Below are 21,598 nucleotides of genomic sequence, written 5' to 3' on the forward strand. Positions count from 1 at the left end.
CAGGGAGAGGCTTCCATGCCAAGGTGGCAGGACAGGACTTTTGGTACAGCCGTCACAGTAGAGAGTTTTTGTACCTCCAATCCCAATAATGTTCTTATTCAAGTTCTTTCTCCTGCTTCCCTTCTTTCCAGCATGGGTTGGTCTGGTCCTACTATACACATTTAAGTGGAGTCCAGTGGTAGTTCTGGAATTTTACAGTGTGGTCCAGATGCCAAACTGTCAAGACTTCAGCACCAGAGACATCAGAGCCCCTCAGTATCCATGGCAAAGGCGACCCCAAGTCCTACTCCAGTATGGGGCTTTGCCCACATGGATTCACCAACTGTGATCAGTATGTGTATTGATATATTGATGAATATTTCAACATTGATATATATGGGGGGGTGTTGTAAGGTAGAAAAGTAGTTCTTCCAGTACAACCATCTTGAGACCTGAGATCCAACCAGAGCCTGGTTTTTTTGGCCCCCTTAGTGCCCATCTGCTCAGCTGCGGAAGTCACTGGAAGCTCCTCAGTGCTTATTTTAAACTGGGCTTCCTCCCACCTGTGCCCCTCGTAGGGCAATCCCACTAGTTCGGCACTGTGGCTGAGTGGGGGTTGTGCTAGGGATAGTGGGTCAAGAGCCTGGTTTGACTAGCCCAGTCACCAGGGCGCAAAGCTGAAAGGAGACAGGGAGGGACCCAGGTGGAAACTTGGAACTTTTATTAAATACTCATTCACCCGTTTGCCACCACTGCCCAGAGCAGGGAAAAAAAAAATATCAAAATGGAATTAAAAAAACAAAACAAAACAAATTAAATCCACTCCTCAGTATGTACAAAGGTGCTCCCTGCATTTTAGCCACAGAGAGGTTGGGGAGAAGCTGGGAGGTGGGGGCTGGGCACCCTTCTCCAGCCACAGGCCCCTGAGCAATTCTGATTGCAGTGGCAGGAAGTCCCTGCTGCCAGTGACCAGGCATCTTGGCTGGCCTGCGGGAGGTGGTTATTGCTGGGAGGGGCAGGGCTGGATCTGCTCTGCCCCAAATGGGGCTGAAGAGCTGTCTGCCCTCTTACCCTATGGGCAGTGACTAGTCAGAGTGGAGGACCAGTCTCCATAGCAGCCCCAATGGCCACCTGAGAAGGGGAGTAGACTGAGGGCAGGAAGGGTGTTCCTAGAGGGAGAATGGGCACCCAGCTGATTTTGAGGGGTGGATAGCCCAGTGCAGCCTGATGACCAAGCCTGTCCTCCTTAGCTCCTGAAGATGATGCACTCCTCTGATTCCAGCTGCCAGTCCTCCTCTTGGGCAGAGCTCCAAGTTAGGCCGTTTTCCCGCTGCCTTCTTGCCCTGGAGACGTACATGGTCACCTTCCACGAGTCAGCCCTTGGAGGCAAGGATGCGGCATGCCATTTCCTCCAACACCCTGTGGGACCCAGTTCTCTGGGCTCAGCAGCCACTCTCTGACTCCGTGGTCTCCAGGGTCACGGTTCCTTGCTGCATGGCAGCAGTGGCCACACTGATGGCTTCCTCTAAAGTCTGCTGCTCCTCCAGCTTCAGAGAAAGGGATGGAGAAGGAAGGACAGAGTAAGCCCTCCCTCTGGATACTTTTGTGGGCTATTTTTCAGAGTGTCTGCCATCCACCAAGGGCCACAGGGTGTTGAATATGATCCCCCAAAACAATCTTTGATAAAGGGTTTGATAAAGACTTGATGAAGAAAGAGTCTATTAGGCTGAAGCACACCCCTGGTAGCCACTGAAAAATGGAGAATGTCACCAAGCTAAAGGCTCTTTTAAAGGACATCGTGAAAAAAAAAAGAGTTTTAGAGCATCTAAAAGCAAGGGTTTGAGCAGACATTTTCAGTGATCTAGGTGATGAAAGTGAAAACTGACCATCACTGTCTCATAAAAAACCTTCTAAATTCAGGACTATTTGGAATTCAACAAATATGAGTATACAGCTTCTGTACTTAAAGAAAAATTTTATCAACTATAGTTCCACTAGACAAACAGTTTCTTATTCATGAACTATACACACTGGAAGAATCAAAGGATGCCAATATGATTTGGCCATCTAAGAAAGGAGAAGGGGAAAAATATGAATATTGAATATCCTCATGTTTCTCAAGCAATAAAGAGATCACATTTCCCTTGGGGCTTCTTTTATCTTAAAATGTATATGTATTGGGCCTCCCTGATGGCGCAGGGGTTAAGTCTCTGTGCTAGCAAGCTGTCGCTAACCTCTGTGACATGAGTTTGATCCCCGGCCAGGGCACTGCACCCACATATGGCACAGCAGACCTCTCCTGTCTTGCTCACTGCTCCCCTCAGCAGTATATTTCAGTAGATCCACCTGCTCTGTTGCCCACTCTGTTTCTGGTGAATCCACTTACCCTCCTCCCCATGCCTCTTGCCTAAACCCCAGTTCTTTATTTTTAAAATAAATCTTAAAAAAAATTATATGTATTAAATAACCTATTTATTTCCCTGATGTTACCAAAAGGCATTACTTGTATTTGTACTTTGGAGAAATTTGAGTTTCTGAAAAATATTTAGCCCTTCATGTTTTATTGCATTTTTGAATAAAAGTTAACTGCCATCTCAAAAAAAAAAAGGTTATTAGGCTGGGCATCACCAGAGAGCCAGAGGATGGTCCAGGGTCAAGACTGGCTTGCTCACAGCAGAGGAATGACTAGTTGGAGAGGACCTTAATAATCATCTACATCCACTGCCTTATTTTTCAGATAAAGAAATGGAGATACAAAGAAATAAAGGACTTAGACAACTAGGGATACCACCATCAAAGATATTCTAAAAGTTAGAAGGCTCTTCACCACTCTGTCAAGAAAGTTTTGATATATGTGTGCAGATGTAGGCAGAAAGGGATCTGTCCTCTGAAATTGGCTCTTTTTGAGCCCAAATGGCCTTTTCTTTAAGATCTCCATCTAATCTCGCCCACCCCCACCCGCTTCCTTGTTCCTTTCTGACCATGGGATCCTCCCAGACTTCTACCCACCTGTACTGCAATGTGTGTTCCATTGGCTGTGGCCAGCAGCGCCACCTGTTGATGATGAAGGGATGCTACACTTGAGTCCTCCGCCACTACAGCCCCAGAGGTAATGATGGTGACCTGGAATATAGGAGAACTAGGTTTTCTAATCTACCAAACATTACTCTTCCTCCCCACCCAAGTAAAAATCCCTCCAAGAAGGGCACCTAGGAACCCAGAAGGAATAGATAAAATAATTATGGGTCAGATTAATTAGCGTGGGGCTCAGAGCTAAGTGAGGGTGTTTTTTCTCTTATAGTCCGATTTAATTTAGAGATTTTAAATCATAGGACAGAGTTATAAAAGGGCCTAGATATAATTTAGTCCCATCATTTTAAAATGGAGTGAATCCCATGGAAAAGTGACTTGCCTAAGGAAACAAGGCAAATTAGGGGTAGGTGGTGATTTAGACCTGTCTCTTCATCTCCAGGCCAAATGCTTTCTGAGATGAGACTTGCTGATGGCCCAGGAGGCCCCCCCCCCCCGCCTTTTTTTAATGGGGGTAGTCTTCTTATAAAGAAGGCTTGAATAGTTTAGCTTGTGCTTTTTAACACCCACCCCACCACAGGAAGGACAAGAGAAGAAACCCCAAGCAAACCGCCTGGTCATACGGGCTGCGTCTGGGTGCCATCGGCGCTGACCATGGTGACCGTATGTGTGCCAGATGTGGCAAGGTTGTCGTCATGACTGGGGATGGCAAGGGTGGTGGTGCCATGCTGGGTCACCATACTGATGGCACTCCCCAGAGCCTGCAGGTCTTCCGGGGACAGACTGACCTGTCAACAGGGAGGAAGATGATAAGCCCGAAGTGCAGTAAAGGGCTGCCTGAAGTCCAAGGCAGATGTCTCTGCTGTCTCAGGTTAAAATTAGCTGATTGGCTAAGTAGGTGAGCTTCATGTCACGGGGATGAAGTGGGCTAGGGACAAACAATTACAGGAAGTCCTAGGTTGCGAAGAGGCTATACTAGAAGTTTTGCCAACCACTTCTATTTGCCACCAATTTGCTCAGAGCCCTGTTCCATGCAATTCAGGGCCTCATCTAATTGCATTCTCATGTCAACTCAAACGATTGGAGCACTTGCTGACAAGGGTCAGATTATACTGCTGGATAGAAATCCCATGTTTCCAGATCCCACAACCTTCTCTGGCCCCTACACCATGTTTCTCTTGAGAAGAGCAGCCATATTTCTCATTCAGATGATCAGGACCTGTCAGCCTCCATGTAAAGAGGGAAACTATTAACTGTGCTCCATATATTCTAGAGACTGCTCTCTGAGATCCAACAGCTAGAAACTGGGGAAGGGGAGTGCATCAGAATTTGGGCCCTTCAGAGAATTGTGGGAGAGGGTGCCAGCCAGAGTGATCCATCCCACCCCTGCCTCCCTGGGCCTATACCTGCTGGGCACCATCCTGAGTGATCAGAGCCACCTGGGAGGCCCCGTCCTCCTCAGTCACCATGGCCACTTGGGTTGGGATGTCATCACCCTCTTCTTTCACCTCCGAAAGGTAAGTAATGCGGGGTTGTTTAGGTGGTGGACTTTCCTCGGCTGCAGAGGCGGCTGGGAGAGGAGAGCCAGGCTGACATCCGCCACTGGATGGTCACAGGGCACCTGGCTTGTTCCCACTCCACCTCCTGCCCACACCCCTCACCCTCGAGCTGCTGTTGCTCATAAAGGGCCTGCTCGCTCTCCTCCGTGGCCTCCAGCTCGCCGTGGGCACTGCGCTTGTGCATGGCCAGGGTGGAGGTCTGCCGGTATGTCTTGCCGCAGGTGCTGCAGGTGTAGGGCTTGCAGTGTGTGTGCACCACATGGTGCTTATACAGGCTCGAGTACTCGGTGAAGCGCTTCCCACAGCCTGGCACCGTGCAAACGTATGGCTTCTCCCCTGGGGACACTGGGCTGTGAGGGGGGTGGGAACTGGGGCTGGCAAGGGGGAAACTAAGGGGGCAGGGGTGAGAGACAGGGGTGGTGAAGGGAAAGCCAGAGGGAGGGAGAGGAGCTGACCTGGGACTCGGAGTGGACAGAGTTGGGAGAGAAGACAGAGGGGATGTGGTGTGGGAACTCTGAGTCCAGAGACAAGGTGGAGAGGAAACAGAAGGAAGGGCAAGGCAGGGGCTAGTAGGGGAACTCAGGGGCTTGTAAAATGGAGGGTTCTAAACAGAAGAGGCAGGAGATAGAGACGGGTGACTGACATGTCAGGTTCAACAGGAGAGTGAGGGGACACGCGCAGCTGAGGGGGATACAGAAGGGAGGCACCTAGCACTAGGAAGGCGAGGGTACAGGAGTTGAATGGGCAGTGGGTTGCGTGAGGTGCCAAAGGTATTTCACTCTGCTTTTTCCCCATCATGCCTGACACCCTGGCCTTTTCCTGGGGGCTCAACTGAAGGGAGAGAATTCAGGGTGGATGGAGAGAGGTGGCAGGGAGCAGGGGGACTCTGGAGAGGGTTGGCAATATCTGTGAGATTGGACCTAAGTGGAAATGGAGGAACTGCTCACTACAAGTGGACTGGGGACAGGGCTGGAATCACAGGAACCCCCTCACGCCTCCCCCACATCAGCCTGGAAGAGCCACAGAGAAGGGCTCTGGGCTGTGAGCCAAGACTGAGCCTCAGGTCAGAAGTCTACAGTGAGGGGGTTGGGGCTTCAGAGGGGGTGGTCCTTGCATGCCAGCTGGCCCACCTGTGTGGATGCGCACATGATTCTTGTAGTTGGTGGCACTGGTGAAGCCACGGCCACAGTGGGGCTCAGGGCAGGTGTAGGGCCGCTCACCCGTGTGGGTGCGCACATGTACCTTGCGGATATTAGATGTGGTGAAGGAGCGACCACAGCCCTCAAAGGGGCATCGGAACGGGCGTTCACCTGTGGAGATGGGGTGTGTGAGGGGTGGCTCAGGAAGGGTGGCCATGCCAGAGCCATGCCGGAGCAAAGTGCAGGGACAGCACTGGGCTCCAGATCCGAGACTGAAAAGGGATTCAAGTCCCCCTTCCCTGAGGAACGGGGCAGAGGGAGGGCCCAGCCTACCAGTGTGGGTCCGGACATGCTTCTGCAGGTCTCCTGAGGTCTTGAAGGCCTTGCTGCACAGCTCCTCTGGGCACTTATATGGCTTCTCACCAGTGTGTGTACGCACATGACTCTTTAGCCCGTATCCTGCCCATGTTTGGTCGGGGGGAGGGAAGAATACTCAGTGTGGCTTCATTCTTCACTGCCTCATCTTCCTAAATTAGAGGCTCTCTGTCTTAAGGTGTGCCCTGTGAGGTACCAGACCTCCCTGGACACAAGAAGCCTGTGTTTTCCTCTATCCCACCTGTCTGGGCCAATAAAGAAGGGCACACTCTGTTCCCCTCACCAGGCAGCTGATTCCATTCCAGAACATGAGGGGGAACCAAGAGACCAAGAGAGCCTGTGACCGAAGGCCCTTATTTCAGAGGGAAAGAAAGTGAAGCCCATAGAGACACAATAGCTGACCAAACAGCCCACAGACGGTCAGCGTCAGTGCCGACACAGAGGCAGGGTCTCTCTACTAACTCCAGACTCCCAGTGGCCCAGACCACGTGCCTCTTGCTTCCATACAAGTTGCCTCCAAGGAGAGCACCTGTAAGTCAAGGAACTCTGACAGCAGTTTCTCCAGGAAGTAATCTTGTGCTGGGTTCCCTTGAGGGAGTTCTAAAAACTAATCTAGAGCTCTCTGACCTCAACTGGAAGCGGCCCACCTTTGATCTCCATCCAGGTAGGATACCTGTGGCGAAGGCCTTTCCACAGCTGGGGAAGTCACACCTGTATGGACGGTCACCCGTATGAGCTCTCTCATGCACCTGTGAGGCAAGCAATCACATAATTCAGAGGTATGAATGGGTCCTTCAGCTCTCCTTAGGGCCCAAGGGTATCAGTATTGGCCCTCCCTTATTTTGCCTCTTCTTCAGTCAAGAGGTCACCTCCTCTTGAAAGCCTTCCCTGATTCTTCTCCCTTGTGCACAGCCCCCTGTACCGACATTTCTATATCTCTTCCAGTAGGCAGTGAGCAACTTGAGGGCGGGGACCAGTTACAAGCTAAGCGGAAATGTGGAATTCTGGTCTGGTGAGGAAGCTGGCGAGGCTGAGCGCTCTCTGTGCTAATCTTACCTTTAAGTGATGAGCAGTGGTATAGAGACGCCCACAGCCCTTGTAGCCGCAGCGGAATGCTCTGTCCCCAACCTGGTGCCCTTTGCCATTATGGGGATCCTGGCTGTCATGCAGAACCTGAGGAAAAAATTTGGGGGGAGTCCTCATATGTATTCTCCTCAGTGAAGGGAGGGAAAAGTTGAGACACAGGGCCCAGCTGGCAGCTTAAATCCCAATAATCAGGATTAAACCTCTTGGAAGGAAGGGTAACTCAGTGTGACAGATCCAGAGAGAAAAGGAACAGACATTGGGATAAGCTGCAGAAGAAATAGGGCTAGCATGTGAAGTCACCACTCATCTCTGATTGCTAGAGGGAGGACTATGTCTCACAGTGGCTATGACACCTATGAAAGAGAGGACATTCCACAGACATCTAGGTAAGTGTTGGGGGGGGGGGGGACAGGGGTGTTCTGAAAGGCCACACCTGAGCTAGGCTGAAAGCCAGCAGCACACACCAAGGCTGCAACTCTGAACAACTCTATTCTCTGATGGGAGAGGCCCCCTTCCTCCCGTGCTCAGAAGGGACATTAACAAGGGGATGTGTCATGGAGACGAGCTCGTGTGGTTTCCAGAGTGAAGGGCTGCAAGAGCAAACCGCAAGAGCACCCAGTGCTGGGGCTTGTAGCCCCCCACCAAAAGGCTCAGTTCTAACCAGTGTCCACTAGCTAATGAGACCTTCCCTTTCATTTCTTCTGGAAACACCACTAGAGCCACCCATTTCACACTAGCCTCTAGCGTCAGGGAACCCTTACTGCACTATTCTATTTTCTTGGGAAGGATCCTGCTGGGACATTTGTTTCTGTTTCTGGACACTTTGGCCTTTCAGGGAGCTCCTAAAACAGAACTCTGAAAGTCATAGTGAACAGGGGACAAAGGAATCAGGCCAAATTCACGGCAAGCTTCAGGTCAGGGGGTCAGGCAGCTGGCAAAGCTTCATGGACACGTAAGCAGCTGGTGGATAGGGGGGTGAGAGTCACAGGTAGTCAGACCTACTCAGCAGGCTAATCTACTCAGGCATTCAGATTCCATTCCCATGTCTCCCTAGATCTTAAGAGAATTGAAGGAAACAAACATCAGGCTAGAAGTGACCTCTGAGATCATCTGGTCCCATCTCATCCTATTAGAGCTCCAAGTCTGACACTGAAAGTCAGACCAGGTAGAGGCAAAGGCAGCACCAATTTCAGTACTTATGAGTTAAAGCCCAGTTATCTTATATCACCAGCAAGTCTCAGATTTGGCTTTTAAAATATACCTTGGGGTGTAGGAGCAGTTGTCATGGCCCAAAGTGACCTGCTGTAGCTTTACACTTCATTTTGAAAAGACGCCGAGAATCCGCTCTTTTATGACACAGCCACACTAGTTTTATTATAAAAACAATTCCCCCCAATCTTTGGTAAAACTCGTGCTCCGGGAAATCTACTCTATCCACCCTGAGGTTCTGTGGTTCATCCTAGGGAGTGAAGGATCCAGCTTGGAAAGCTACACCTATTTCCTTTGCGGGCAGGATTGTGGTTTCAGTAGAGCTTGGACTGACAGACCTTGGACATCAGGGATCCTTCTCCTTTGCAGCTGAGCTACTGTGCAGGCCTCATGTTCCAAGAATCCCAGCTGCTCTGCAAGAATCCTCGTCACTGCCTACTAGGATTGCATTCCCAAATGACTAAATGAGTAGCACAGAAAAAATAAATACAAGAACATCTGAACTCAGTGGACTGGAAAACTAATAAAAATCACTGGCAAGGGTTTTCTCAGGCAGCACAGAGCATTATTATTACAGCAGCTCGAGTGAAGCTGGGCCTAAATTCTCACCATACAAAGTCACGGTATCTTACAGCTGTCTTCGCTCTGCAAAGGCAGCATAAACAAGAGTGAGTGTAAGCAGCTGTCTGCACCCTGTCATGAACACCCTGAAGAGGTGAGTAGGGGGAGCCAGGGAGGAGTAAGTAGTACAGGCCGTGTCCAAGCACAGGACTATGCTTGTCCTCTAGAGGTGGCAGTTTTGGCATGGTTGAGATGGCGGGTGGGCTGCGTCAGACTCTGCATGCTCACCTTGCTGGCATACTGCTCCAGGGCCACCACTGTGTCTGCACTGAAGCCCTCATCGTCCTCTGTGGCCAGGTCCTCCAAGCCCACCTCTGTCTGCACAGCCAGGATAGTGCTTTCGGATGGCACAGCCGCGGGATGGTGAATGTAGGCAGTGGAACCATCTTCCAGCTGCACGGCTTCCAGGGTGCTGGGGTCATAGCCCTCTGCAGGAAACACACAGTTAGCCCAGATGACACACCAGGGCAAGAACTGAGGGAACCATAGTCATCTTGGCCTATAGGACCACAAAAATCTCTAATTCACCCCTCTAGTTCACTCTGGCAGTAGAGAGGGATCTTTGTCGGACACAAACATCATCATGTTAGCTGACGGCCAAACAGTTCAATTGCCTCCAGCTGGGCTCAGAATAGAGCCCAAAACCCTATCCTGACACTCAGGCCTGATGCTCTGGCCCCTGCCATTCTTTATTCTGCTTCACCTGGCCCCTCTGCCCTCATCCCCAGCACGTGAACTCCCAGCAGCTTCTTGAACATGCCATTCTTTCTCCACATTTCTCCGTTGCTGGGTCCACATATGCTGTTTCTTCTGTCTCGAGTATTGAACCCTTCCTGCCATCCCTCTTCCCCTAGCTAAATCTACTTCAAAGTGCAGCTCTCAACTCAAGCATTACTTTCTATGAGAAGCTCTCCCTGACCCTGATCCTCACTGGCAATTATTGGTTCATCAGTCATGGTTCACTTACTTCTACCTCCCCCACCAGATTCTAGGAGAGCAGGAAATGTGTCTCCTTTGGTCTCCCTGCTATACTCCACACCTAGACAAAGCTGTGCATGCAGTAGTCACCTAAGAAAGTACTTGTAGAAGCAATAAAATATTATTCTTTAATACCTTAGCAGCTTTATTCTTAAATGTTAGTTAAGTTTTTATTCCTGGTCTAAGAAGATGTCTTCAGGTCCTACTGAAAGTCCTAAGATTTTATGGTTGTGCTGAAGCCAAGGCTGTCAAGGTCCATGCTATTAAGCCCCAAGGCTCAGCTTGGTGGGGCCAGAAACAGCTGCTCCCATGTACCAAGGATGGTGGGTGAGGCTGTTAATCCAGGTGGGCCAACCTGTACCGTCAGGGCCATAGCTCCCATGTGTATGCCTCAAATTCTGGGGTGTGCCACCCCATGCCCCAACCTCTGCCATTTCTGCCTCCCATCCTTCCCACCAGTCTTGATGATTGTGACCCCACCTTTGGGTGTTCGGTGTATGTAAGCCATGCTGCCATCTTCCAGCTGAACGGGCTGTCCATCCTCAAAGGAAAGAGGTTCTGTAATAAGAGAAATGCCAGCCTTTCTCTGGAGCTCAGAGCCACTGAGGGGTCCCTAGTGGGGGCTGCCTGGCTTCCCTCCATGAGGCAGGGGTGTCTCACCTTTCTGTACTGTCACTTGGTGAATATATGCAGTGGTCCCATCCTCAAGTTGGATCACTTGCCCTTCGAGCAGCTTCTCTCCTGTGGAGGTGGGAATGGAGAGAAGTGGGACCAGGCCCAGAAGAGAGCTGAGGCCTGACTGAAACAGTCTGTGTGTCTAAGCACAGGAGATTTTCTCCATGTTGCCTGGCTCCCTGCCTCCCCAGGCCTGGGCCTCAGAGGCAATGGGAATGAAGACATATTTCCATGAAAAACCCTACAGTTCCCAACAGACTCCCTTCCTGTCACCCGCTGCAGGAGCAACTTAATGTATTATTCTACCTACACTTGCCAAAGTAGGGACTTCCAACCAAATAATACATGGCTGAAATGAAGGACAAAGGCTGTCTGAAATCTAGGAAAGTTGCAAAGGATCAAAATTTAGATATGACCCAAATTACCTAAATCAAAATATATTCATCTCCCACTGTGACAGTCTGCTAAGGCAGAGCAGCTCAGTGATAAAAAGGAATGGGCCCTGGAACAAGTCAGACCTCCTGGGTTTGAATTTCAGCTCTACCTCTTTTAAGTGCTGTAATTTTGGGAGAGCTTATTTAGCCTCTCCGTGCTTCCCTTTCCCATTCTTATAAAGAGGATTAAAAGTTGTGTCTTCACTGGCATGATAGTGAACTGCGTTAATAAACATAAAACACTTAGAACAGTGCTGGGTATGTGGTTAGCGTTCAATAAACCTTAGTTATTATGATAACCCCAAGCTACATTTTATTTTATTTTATTTTTTTTAAAGATTTATTTATTTATTTATACAAGCACTGGGTACAATCAGAAGCGCGGGTGGGTGAGAGAATTCACCGAGCCAGAGCGGGGAGCAGAGCAGGCAGAAGGACCGAAGTACACTGCTGAGGGGAGCAGCGGGCGGCAGGAGAGGTCTATGGCCATGTGGGACCCTCCTCCGGTGGCCGGGGAGCAGCCGGGGATCGAACCGGCGCTGTAGAGGCTGCAACCCAGCGCTCAACCGCTGCGCCACCGGGGAGGCCCCCAAGCTACATTTTAGAAGAAACAGAAAAGAAAGCAGCACAGAGCTATGTGAATGTGACCACTATGCTATTTTGTGTCCTTAGTCTTGTTCTACTGCCACTGTTGGGTAATGTCTCCTTCGCTGATCTCTGACCTCTACACTTCAGTTTCTCACAAAAATAATCAAGTCACCTAAGGCAACACACAGGCTAAATAATAAAATTCCTGAGTCTTAGCCATCACCCTTTATTTCAGATTCCTAATACAAAGCACTTAAAAGAAAAAAACTCTTAGATTTAGAATGAGAATTAGGTAGGCCTCTCTCTGTGTCCACAATTTTAGAGGGGGGCAAAGGGAAAGGAAGTGAGAAAGATACAAGGAAAGGGAGATTGAAGAGTTAATAACAAGTCTTTTGTTTCTTTGCAGTTTCCCCAAGGTTTAGGAGTTTGAGTTCTTGCGTAGGCAAAGGACCAGGCTAAGTGCTTCCGGTCCAGCTCTCTGCTATCTCCCCCTCAGAGGAATTCCTGACCCTACTTCTAAAATGAATTTTCTTGGGTCAGTAAGTAACAGTCCTACCACCCAGGTGAAGACAGGTAAGGTAAAGTTTTAAAAAAAAAAAAGCAGAAGACGAATACATAGGTAAAAAGTAGGAGAGAAAGGCAGATGAGATGGGGGAGGACCCGCTCTCTTCCCTTCCATCCTGCAAGCAGTAAGCTACCTACATTTTTATATTTTATCTATCATGGCAAAGTCACCAGTAGTTGGGGTTCTGGAAGTACCAGTACAGATTCTGCTAAAAAAGGGGAAAGTAAAAAAATAAAATAAAATAAATAAAAAATAAAAAAGGGGAAAGTGCTTCAAGAAAGAAAACAAAATGTTGACAAGAGCTATTTGAGAAAAAATTATAAGCTAGAATTTCCTCTAACCACCAAAGACTATAATGGGGAGAGGTTGGTGGCTGACATGGCCTTCATATCCCATTATGGAGGGGGGGCACCATAGCACCCACTTACCCAGAACAGGTAAGTTCCCCATTTATTCATAGCACACTTTTCTACTCTCAAACTTGTTGGTTTTGAATGACATTTTTTAAAAAAGATTTTATTTATTTATGCATACAAGAACTGGGGTGTAGGCCAGAGGTATGGGGGGTGAGAGGATTCACCAGAGACAGAGTAGGGAGCAGAACAGGCGGAATGACTGAAATACACTGCTAAGGGGAGCAGTGGGCGAGACAGGAGAGGTCTGCTATGCCATGTGGGTCAGCTCCCTGGCTGGGGATCGAACTCGTGCTGTAGTGGCTACTGATAGCTTCATAGTACTGAGACTTAACCCATTGTGCCACCAGGGAGGCCTCCTTGAATGAAATTTTTATGCTTGCTCTAATTTTAGATAAGTCTCATAAAGTTTTAGGGTTTCTCTGCTGACAGAGATGAGAGTGCCCAGTCAAGAGTTTCAGACGCGCTCCCCAGTGAGAGGCCCCTCCTGACATGCCAGCTCTACCCTCAGCAGTATGATATCTATTGTGTATGAGTGTGAGTATGCACACACACACTGCAGCACTGTGGAGAAAGCAAAGAACAGAGCCAGGAAGAGTGGTGAGAGAGACACAAATGGAAAGGTTGGGGAAGTAAAGGGACTCTGACAGGAGAAGGAAAGACCTAAGAAGAGTGAGTTTTCCCAGGTCAAGTGTGGCCACTTGCTTTTTATCATTTACTCAACCATTATTTCATAGCTGAATACTGAGGTATGCAAATTAAGTGGGTGATGGAGTAATCACAGTCCTGCCTGCAGCTCCTTATTCTTCCATGCTACTTAGGTTGCAGCAATGGATAAGGCCTGTGCTGGGAAGTCTACAAACAAAGGGTTTCAGCATCAAAAGTATCCTAGGGAAGTTGCACTCTCAAGAAAGGAAGTCAGCCAGACCCATGCGTCATGGACAACTCTTGTCAAGAAAGCTTTCCGGAAGGAAGCCCCCAACACCTTGTCATATGGAAAGAGCTTGCTATGAGGATAAAGAGCCTTTTGTCATCATCAGGAGTGAAATCAACAAACAACTGATGCACAAATTTGGGAACTGAAATACATTTGACAATTCGTTGAAATGAAGAAGAACGTTTCAAGGGTGGTGCAGTCATGAGGACAACAATGCTCAGAGTCTAGAAAAGGCAAAATCAAGAGTAGGAATGAAGTAGTGCTGGCCTGTGCTGTCCAAGAAGACATGCACACCATCTGGAATGTGGAGAATGTTGGCGAGAAAGGAGCCTGTTGTGAGGGCAGTGTCCCTGCTCCAAAGGCCCTGTCTTTTTTTTTTTTTTAAATACTTTTTTTTTTTTTTTAAGATTTATTTATTTATGCATACAAGAGCTGGGGTACAGGCCAGAGACGCAGAGGTCAGGGTGTGTGTGTGAGAGGATTCACCAGAGACAGCGGGGAACAGAACAGGCAGACTGACTAAAATACACTGCTGAGGGGAGCAGCGGGCAAGACAGGAGAGGTCTTCTGTGCCATGTAGGTTACTCTCTGGCCAGGCAGGGATCAAACTTGTGCTGCAGAGGCTGCGGATTGCTTCATAGTGCAGTGCTTAACCCCTTGCGCCACCAGTGAGGCCCCCAGCTGCTGTCTTTCAATGACACTCTGTTGATTCCATGCCCACCTTGATTTCAAATTCCTTGAGAATCAGAATTTGAGATAAATCCGAATTTGAGATAAGCAATGGATATTACTTTAGTATTTACTATTATCATTTTAGTATTTAATCCCATGCAGTATATGGGACATACCTAAACCACACATATTTTTGTTATTGTTTATCTACAATTCAGTTTTGTGTATCCTGTATTTTTATTTCTGAGGCATGACTTCTATGCTTGAGTGTCCTACTCTGAACCCAGAAGAATATCTTGTACATACAGATGTTCAGTAGATAGTGCTTAAACTTGCTTGAACTAGGAAAAACTGTTTCTAGAAAGCACTGAGAAATGACAGTATCTGAAAAGCAGGAAGTCATAACCATATGTTTGTCCTGAAATACTGATGAGCAACTCATTGTATGTAAGGAGTTCTGCCTTTGAAAGGTTTTGGCTCCTACAGCTGGGTTAGTCTGATTTTCTAGCTTGTCTAGATGGTATTTTTAAAGAGTTTCCTTTTCATCAGTTCATCAAAGATTTGCACGCAGAGCAAGTCATGGTGAGCAGGAGAGCGGGCGGAATGGTGGTGAGACTTGTGGAAGGGGACATGTCTCTTCAGAGGATGGAGACAGGATGGGATTCTGCGTTTCACAGAAATACTCACCTTTGACAGCTTGCTGGACATAGGCTGTCGTCCCATCACTGAGGGTCACCGTCTGCAGCCCCAAGCTCTCCATTGCCAACTGTTGCTCGTGCACTCAGACATGAAGTTGGCTTTTGGCCAGCACCGAGAGCCACAGCTGAGGTGAGAGGCTTGCTTCTGGGTCACAAATCTGAGAACATGGACAGTGTCACACATTATGAGTTGCACAGCTTCCTCCTGCTGCAAGGACACACAGGGAAAGAGTGAATGAGGCCAGCCGAGAAGAAAAAAAGATGAATTCTTCAAAGTAGAGAACTACTGTAGTTTTATGAAGAGGATTCAAAACACACAGATCTAAGAAATTTAAAAGTTATGTATATGAGAGAAGCATGTCAGCCAATTTGGTTGTAAAATAAGATACCATGGATCAAAATCCATTTTAAACTTGCTCCCCTTGGAAAGGAGGCCTTTGAAAGCCAGCAGCAGACAACACACTGGCTGCTGCTGCTTTCTGTTCATTCCAACACCCACCCGCCTGTGAACAGTGAACTTCCCACAGGCATCACAGACGGAACAAGCCACCATCAGAACTCACAACGTGCCACTGACCCCCAGAAATGTTCCACTTCTAGTATCCTCTAACTCAGGGATGACACTTCCAGCCACCTAGAATTTCTAGGGTTATGCTTGATTCCTCCTTTTCCCTCAGAAATGTAGGTACTAGGGCCTCCCTGGGGGCGCAAGGGGTTAAGACGCAACCTATGAAGCTATCCTCAGCCTCTGCAGCACGAGCTCCATCCCCGGCCGGCCAGGGAGCTACCCACATGGTGCAGCAGACCTCTCCTGACTTGCCTGCTGCTGCCCTCAGCAGTGTTTTCCACTCAATCTGCCTGTTCTGTTCTCCAGGCTGTCTCTGGTGGATCCTCTCACCAACGTGCCCCCTGCCCCCCGCCACCTCTGGCCTGTACCCTAGTTTTTGTATGCATAAATCAATAAATCTTAAAAAAAAAAAGTGTAGGGCCTCCCCTGGTGGTGCAGCGGTTGAGCGATGGGTTGCAAAGCTGCCCACAGCCTCTGCAGCACAGGTTCGATCCCCGGCCGCCGGTGAGGGTCCCACATGGCACGACAGACCTCTCCTGCCACCCTCTGCTCCCCTCGGCAGTGTGTTTCATCCATCTGCCTGTTCTGTTCCCCACTCTGGCTCTGGTGAATTCTCTCACCCTCCCATTCTTCTGATTGTACCCAGTGCTTGTATAAATAAATAAATAAATAAATAAATAAATAAATAATCCAAAAAAAAAAAAAAAAAAAACCACCTTGAAAAAAATTAAAAAAAAAAAAAGTGTAGGTACCAATTTCAGGTATCACCTCATCTCTAGACCACTGTATGTGCCCCCGAATGCTTACCTTTTCCTGCTCATTTTCTTTTTTTTTTCTTTTAGATTTATTTATTTATATAAGCACTGGGTTACAAGCCAGAGGCGCGGGCGGGTGAGAGAACTCACCAGAGACTGAGCAGGGAGCAGAACAGGCAGACTGACTGAAATACACTGCTGAGGGGAGCAGTGGGCGAGACAGGAGAGGTCTGCTGTGCCATGTGGGACTCTCCCTGGCCAGCCAGGAATTGAACTGGCACTGCAGAGGCTGCGGACAGCTTCACAGCACTGCGTTACTGCGCCACTGGGGAGGCCCTTCCTGCTCATTTTCTAACATTTTGTGGGGTGACTTAAAATATGTATAAACCTAAATCTACCACTTCCTTGATTAAAATGTCAATGGCTGCCTGCTGCCCTCAGAATCCATCCAGCAGGTAAGGCTGAGCCCCAGTATAAGGCCCTGCAGCCCTGGGCACCACCTCTTACTCGCACTCACTCCTGGAGTCACTTTTTTCAGTACTTGTCACTACCTATTTACCATTTGCTGCCTACATAAGACTTTGGGCTCCAATCTGGTTTTGGGTTCACTGGGGGGCTCTCCCCAAATCCTTGTGGAATCACTCACAAGGCCCTTGAGCGTGAGGAGGGAAGTAAGTGCAGGACCATCTTGCTGGTGGGCCTCCTCTGCCTGTACTGTGGCATGGAGCCTACTCAGCCTGAGAGCCCCCGCTGGTGAAGCCTCTGCTCTGGGTTCACTGGTAAAGATGATCTTTGCCTCCCATCCACAAAATTCTCCTGAGCTAAGAGTCTAGACTGCCTGCTTGATTCTTACTACCTAATCAGTGTGGCCAAAACTTTTTCCCTTAGGATACCCTGAGAGAAGGGTATTTGTACATCACACTGCAAGTGCTGTCACTTAAACAGCCAGCTGGGACTCCGTGGCCCCAAGGGTAGAGTGGATCAATATCTTAACATAACTACAGCTGCTTTGTGACATGCTCTACCCCAGACGTGACAGCTCCCTTAGAATTAATTACTCATGCATTCTATCCATAAGCATTTACTGACTGGGCTAAGCTCTGGGGACAGCAATACTCTTACCATTAATAATGAACACTGCTGTGGTGTTAAACATGCATGAGGCATTTCACATAGTTGTTAATTCACTTCTCACAACAATCCTATAATTAAATAATATTACCCTCATCTTACAGTTGAGGGAGCTGAAGTCTAAGACATTAAGTAACTTGCTCAAGGTTGCATAGCTATGTGGGAGCAGAAGAGTTGAATTTGGATCATCTGGTTCTAGTGTGTGTGCTCCTAAGGGCTCTGCTGGGCTGTAGACTGCATAGGCTTTTATCTGGGATTTATGAGCCCTGAAGCTTCCCAAAAATCCTTTTTTGGTGTGTGTGCATTTTCCTGAACAGAGGGTGTTTAAGACTGTCATCAGTGTCTCACAGGGATTCATGACGAAGAACCACTGGTAGAGGTGGGAATTCTGACATCTGACCCATCCTCTCTACTGGGATCCCAACAGTGACATCAACCTTGCTCTGGGAACCCCCACATGGTCCCTATCTCATGAAAGTTCTAGCCCTCGCCTCTCCTGGTCTACTCCATGACCTTCTACTGTCATGCTCTTAATTAGGAAAGCAGATTCTTTTGGTAACCTGTTTTTGTATAATAGCACTAGGCCACCTGAAAAACCTAGGTTTGAAAACAAAGCAGGCTGTTGGTAGAAAAGGAATTACAAAATGGCCTCAAATCTGTATGGCCAGGCCCTGTGGCTCCTGCCAGCAATGGCCCTTCTGAATTTACCTCATACATGCTCTCTTCGGGCTTCTGAGGAAAAAAATCAGTGGTGTGGGTTAAAAACACAGACTTCAGTCAGACAGACTATGTCCTAATCCTAACCCTAATCCTAAAAGTTGTGTAGATTTAGGAAAGTAACTCTGAGTCTCAGACACCACTTCTAAAAAATGGGGGAAACAGAGGACTCTCTTCACGTGTTGCTGCATGGATTAAATAAGGTGACACGTGTCAGCATTTAGCACAGTGCTGGCACACAGGAAGCACTGGCTCTGAGGAAAAGGGAATGGAAGAGGAACCTAAAGGGAAATGCTTTTGAAATAATGGGTATTTTTAAAATAGTGGTAGCCAAGAATAGTGGTAACAGCACTGGAAATGAAGTCTGAGAATGGCTTTACCGCCTAGGTCGGCCTGGATAATCTGTAAAATGAAGCACTAGCCCAGATGACCCTAAGATCCTTTCCAGGTTAATTATATTTACCCCACACATAGCCTTTAATATGTGCCAGTCACTGTTCAAAGCTCTTATATTAACTTTTTTAATCTTAAAAGTAACCCAGTGAGGAAGTAGGTTCCTTATTCCTGTATGAGATGAAGTAGATGAGGCTTATAGGTGGAGTCATTTGTCCAAGGCCCCACCACTAATAAGCACTGAAGCCAGGTTTCAGAGCCAGACTGGTTGGCCCAGAATCCTTTCCCCTCAATATCTGCTGCATGTCTTCTTCTGCTAACACACTGTGACATACTCAGCACTCAAAACACTTGAATATTGGTTCTTTCACTTCTGTCTCATCCACACTGCAACTTATTTATTTACTTAAAATATGAAACACTTCACAAATTTACATGTCATCCTTGGGCAGGGGGAGTGCTAATATTCTCTTTATGGTTCCAACTTTAGCACATGTGCTGCCAAAGCGAGCACTTACCACTGCAATTTAAACCCAGCCCTTGACCTAACCACAATGGAAAGAGGGAATAGCTGGTAGCACATTCCCCAAAATAACCCTTCTTAAATGCAAGGAAAACAAATCTCTACTCCTTTATATGTTCTTATGTCCAGGCAAAATAACTCCAACATTCAATTTTCCTCTGTAGGGTAAGTAAAGTATCAGGCTTTTCTGCCCTCCCGCCATTAGGATCCCTGTGGTCCTGAATGCATGCCTGATGGCGGGCACCTGGAATGGGGTGTGGCCATACACAGGTGGGTTCACCTGGGCTGAGACTGGGCTTATAAGGGCAGCGCCACGGGGACATCAGCAGAGCGAAAGAAAGAGCCAGCAGAGAAGCAAGGCCACGAGAGAACGCTGGAGAGCCCAGAAAGAGTGAAGACTTGCCGGGGGGCCAGCACTCCTGCCTGCCGTGTACCTGGTAAATCCCAATAAAACCCTGAAAAAGCCACCGAGGGCTCCAGGACTCCTCTTACCCCATCTGCTCGAATCACAGAGATGCTGCACCGTATCCTCCTGCCGCTACATCCTCCTTAAGCATTGTACTATAAATCTTAAACAGTGACTATTCTTGTTCTCTGACCTTCCCTGATTTCTGAGACTGCTTTGTAACAGAGCCCCCATCTTAGTGGTGAGGACACATGGCTCTTAGGAATGAACAAGTGTCTGAATTGCCATTTTTTTTCCCTCTCCTTTTGTTAAATGATGGTTTACCCTGAAAACTCCTGTGCTAGCACTCAACTAAAAACACACTAGCAGAGCCAAACAGAGGCTTGTCACTGTCTCCAGATGGCTGTGTCTGAGCAGTTTCTGTCTGCACTTGACATTTCAGATTCATGAAACAAATCCCAGAAATTTCCCCCTCTGAGAAAGGGTGGCGGGTGCAGAGAGAAGAAAGGGGAGCATCTGGTCTGTTTTCCCTTGGAGGATATAAGGTTTACCAGTTTCCCCATGACCTGAGCTGGGTAAAGGGGACAGCCTCAGCGGGGTGGGGGAGATAAGAGCCAAGACAGAAGGTAATAACCAAAAGGAAGCACTCCTGACTCTCTCAGAGGCAAGCCCAGTTTGTTTGTTGCATTTTCAAATGAACTTAACCTACTGTTGCCTGATACAGGAAATACACACAATGGCTTTGTAATATTTAAATGTTTTTCCTAATGCAAAAATATAAATTATAATTTTGGGAGTGAGATAACATTTACAAAGACTTTTTAGATACTTTGGATCTTTAGGTCTCTTGCTATAGAACAAACTATGCTTATATTGCCTTCTCAAAACAGAAAATTAAGGGATGGAAAAGGCAGGAAACTAAAGAGCAGCCAAATATTCGTGTTTCTCTTCGTCACGGCTGTGATCTAATCAGACCCACACCCAAGCTGGGTTTTGCCTTGACTACAGGCACCTGTTCGCTATTTCTATACTCTGCCTCAGCTAGCCCAGAGGGGGACTGTACTTAGAAGCCCAAGCAAAACAAAACATTTACTTGGGAAGAAAAAAATGTTCGACTTTGGGGGGGAAAAGGTTACTTAATTTTCACTCAGAAAAATCCTTACTGGGAAATAGAAAAATTGACCGAGGACAAAGAGGCAGCAGGTTGGTAGAAATGAAGGCTCAGGGAGTTAAGTGGCAAACAAATCAGAACCAGATTTGGAAGAGCTGTAGTAAAAGGATTCAGTATTTGTTTTTATAGAAAAAGGCTTCAATGCACACTTTAAAAAACCCCTAGTGAAACAGACTTGATTCTGTGGGTTTCCAAACACTAAAGAGAAAACAGGAAATTAATAACAGAAACTTGCATTAACACAACACACATTTTAAACATCAGCTAAACATTTCTTTGCAAAAGGCACAATGATGTTAAAAGTCCAAATCACATTTTAGTATGGTTCCTATTTGGCTACTACAATTCTATAGATTTGAATTAGTCACAGAAAAGGAGGTAATTAGGCAAGGTGGATTATTTTCATTTCCAAAAGGGCAATACATATGTAGACCCTGTTACTCCAGAATTGAATTCAGTTAAACTAACTTAAGAATCTAATTTTCAGTCATACGTTGAAGTGAATTTTAACACCTTTGTAAACATTAAACCAGGTTCACTAAACTGAGTTTCAAACCCACCTTTAGTCCATGAAAATAAAAGCCTAGAACAAAGGTATTTTGGAAGGGTTACCCTAAGGAAAGGCCACTATCAAAACACTAATAAGCAAATTAATATAGACATGCTGAAGTTGTATCTGAATCGTTTCTGGAATTCAGCCTGGGGTCATCAATGGCTTGAGAAGAACTATTTGAAAATAATCAGCATTGGGAGGAACTGCATCATCATGGTTTTTTTAAAAAATCATGCTATTTAAAATATCATCCTCGGGCAGAAAAGTTATATTTATTTCATCAAAATGGAATAATGTCCAGATCTCAGGAAGACAGGGTACTTCTGAACTTTTGAGGGAAAAAAAAAATGAAGTCAAAAGAGTTGGTTTAAAAAAAACATTAAAAACGTGCACTTGAATTGTACACTTAAAAATGAGAAAAAA

The 21,598-nt window shown here is 47.3% G+C and overlaps 1 protein-coding gene across 4 annotated transcripts; it reads right to left on the reverse strand.

The window, feature by feature from the left end:
* Window positions 1-1,421: 1,421 nt before the first annotated feature.
* On the reverse strand, window positions 1,422-15,020 carry ZNF76 (zinc finger protein 76; the record flags this gene model as incomplete). Of its 4 annotated transcripts, none has more annotated exons than XM_084259600.1 (13): window positions 1,422-1,526; window positions 2,989-3,102; window positions 3,633-3,797; window positions 4,416-4,579; window positions 4,671-4,904; window positions 5,699-5,804; window positions 6,057-6,166; window positions 6,756-6,831; window positions 7,139-7,255; window positions 9,227-9,426; window positions 10,457-10,534; window positions 10,637-10,717; window positions 14,948-15,020. In XM_084259600.1, 13 exons carry the CDS (start codon window positions 15,018-15,020, stop codon window positions 1,422-1,424), a joined length of 1,623 nt encoding a protein of 540 aa, XP_084115726.1. The 4 variants fall into 4 exon arrangements, with proteins under 4 accessions (XP_084115726.1, XP_084115725.1, XP_084115728.1 ...); XM_084259599.1 differs by having other exon boundaries at window positions 5,699-5,878; window positions 6,041-6,166; XM_084259602.1 differs by lacking the exon at window positions 4,671-4,904 and having other exon boundaries at window positions 5,699-5,878; window positions 6,041-6,166.
* Between the last annotated feature and the right edge of the window lie 6,578 nt (window positions 15,021-21,598).

Source organism: Talpa europaea, assembly GCF_964194135.1.
Source record: "Talpa europaea genome assembly, chromosome: 2".
In the NCBI taxonomy this organism is placed as follows: Eukaryota; Metazoa; Chordata; class Mammalia; order Eulipotyphla; family Talpidae; genus Talpa; species Talpa europaea.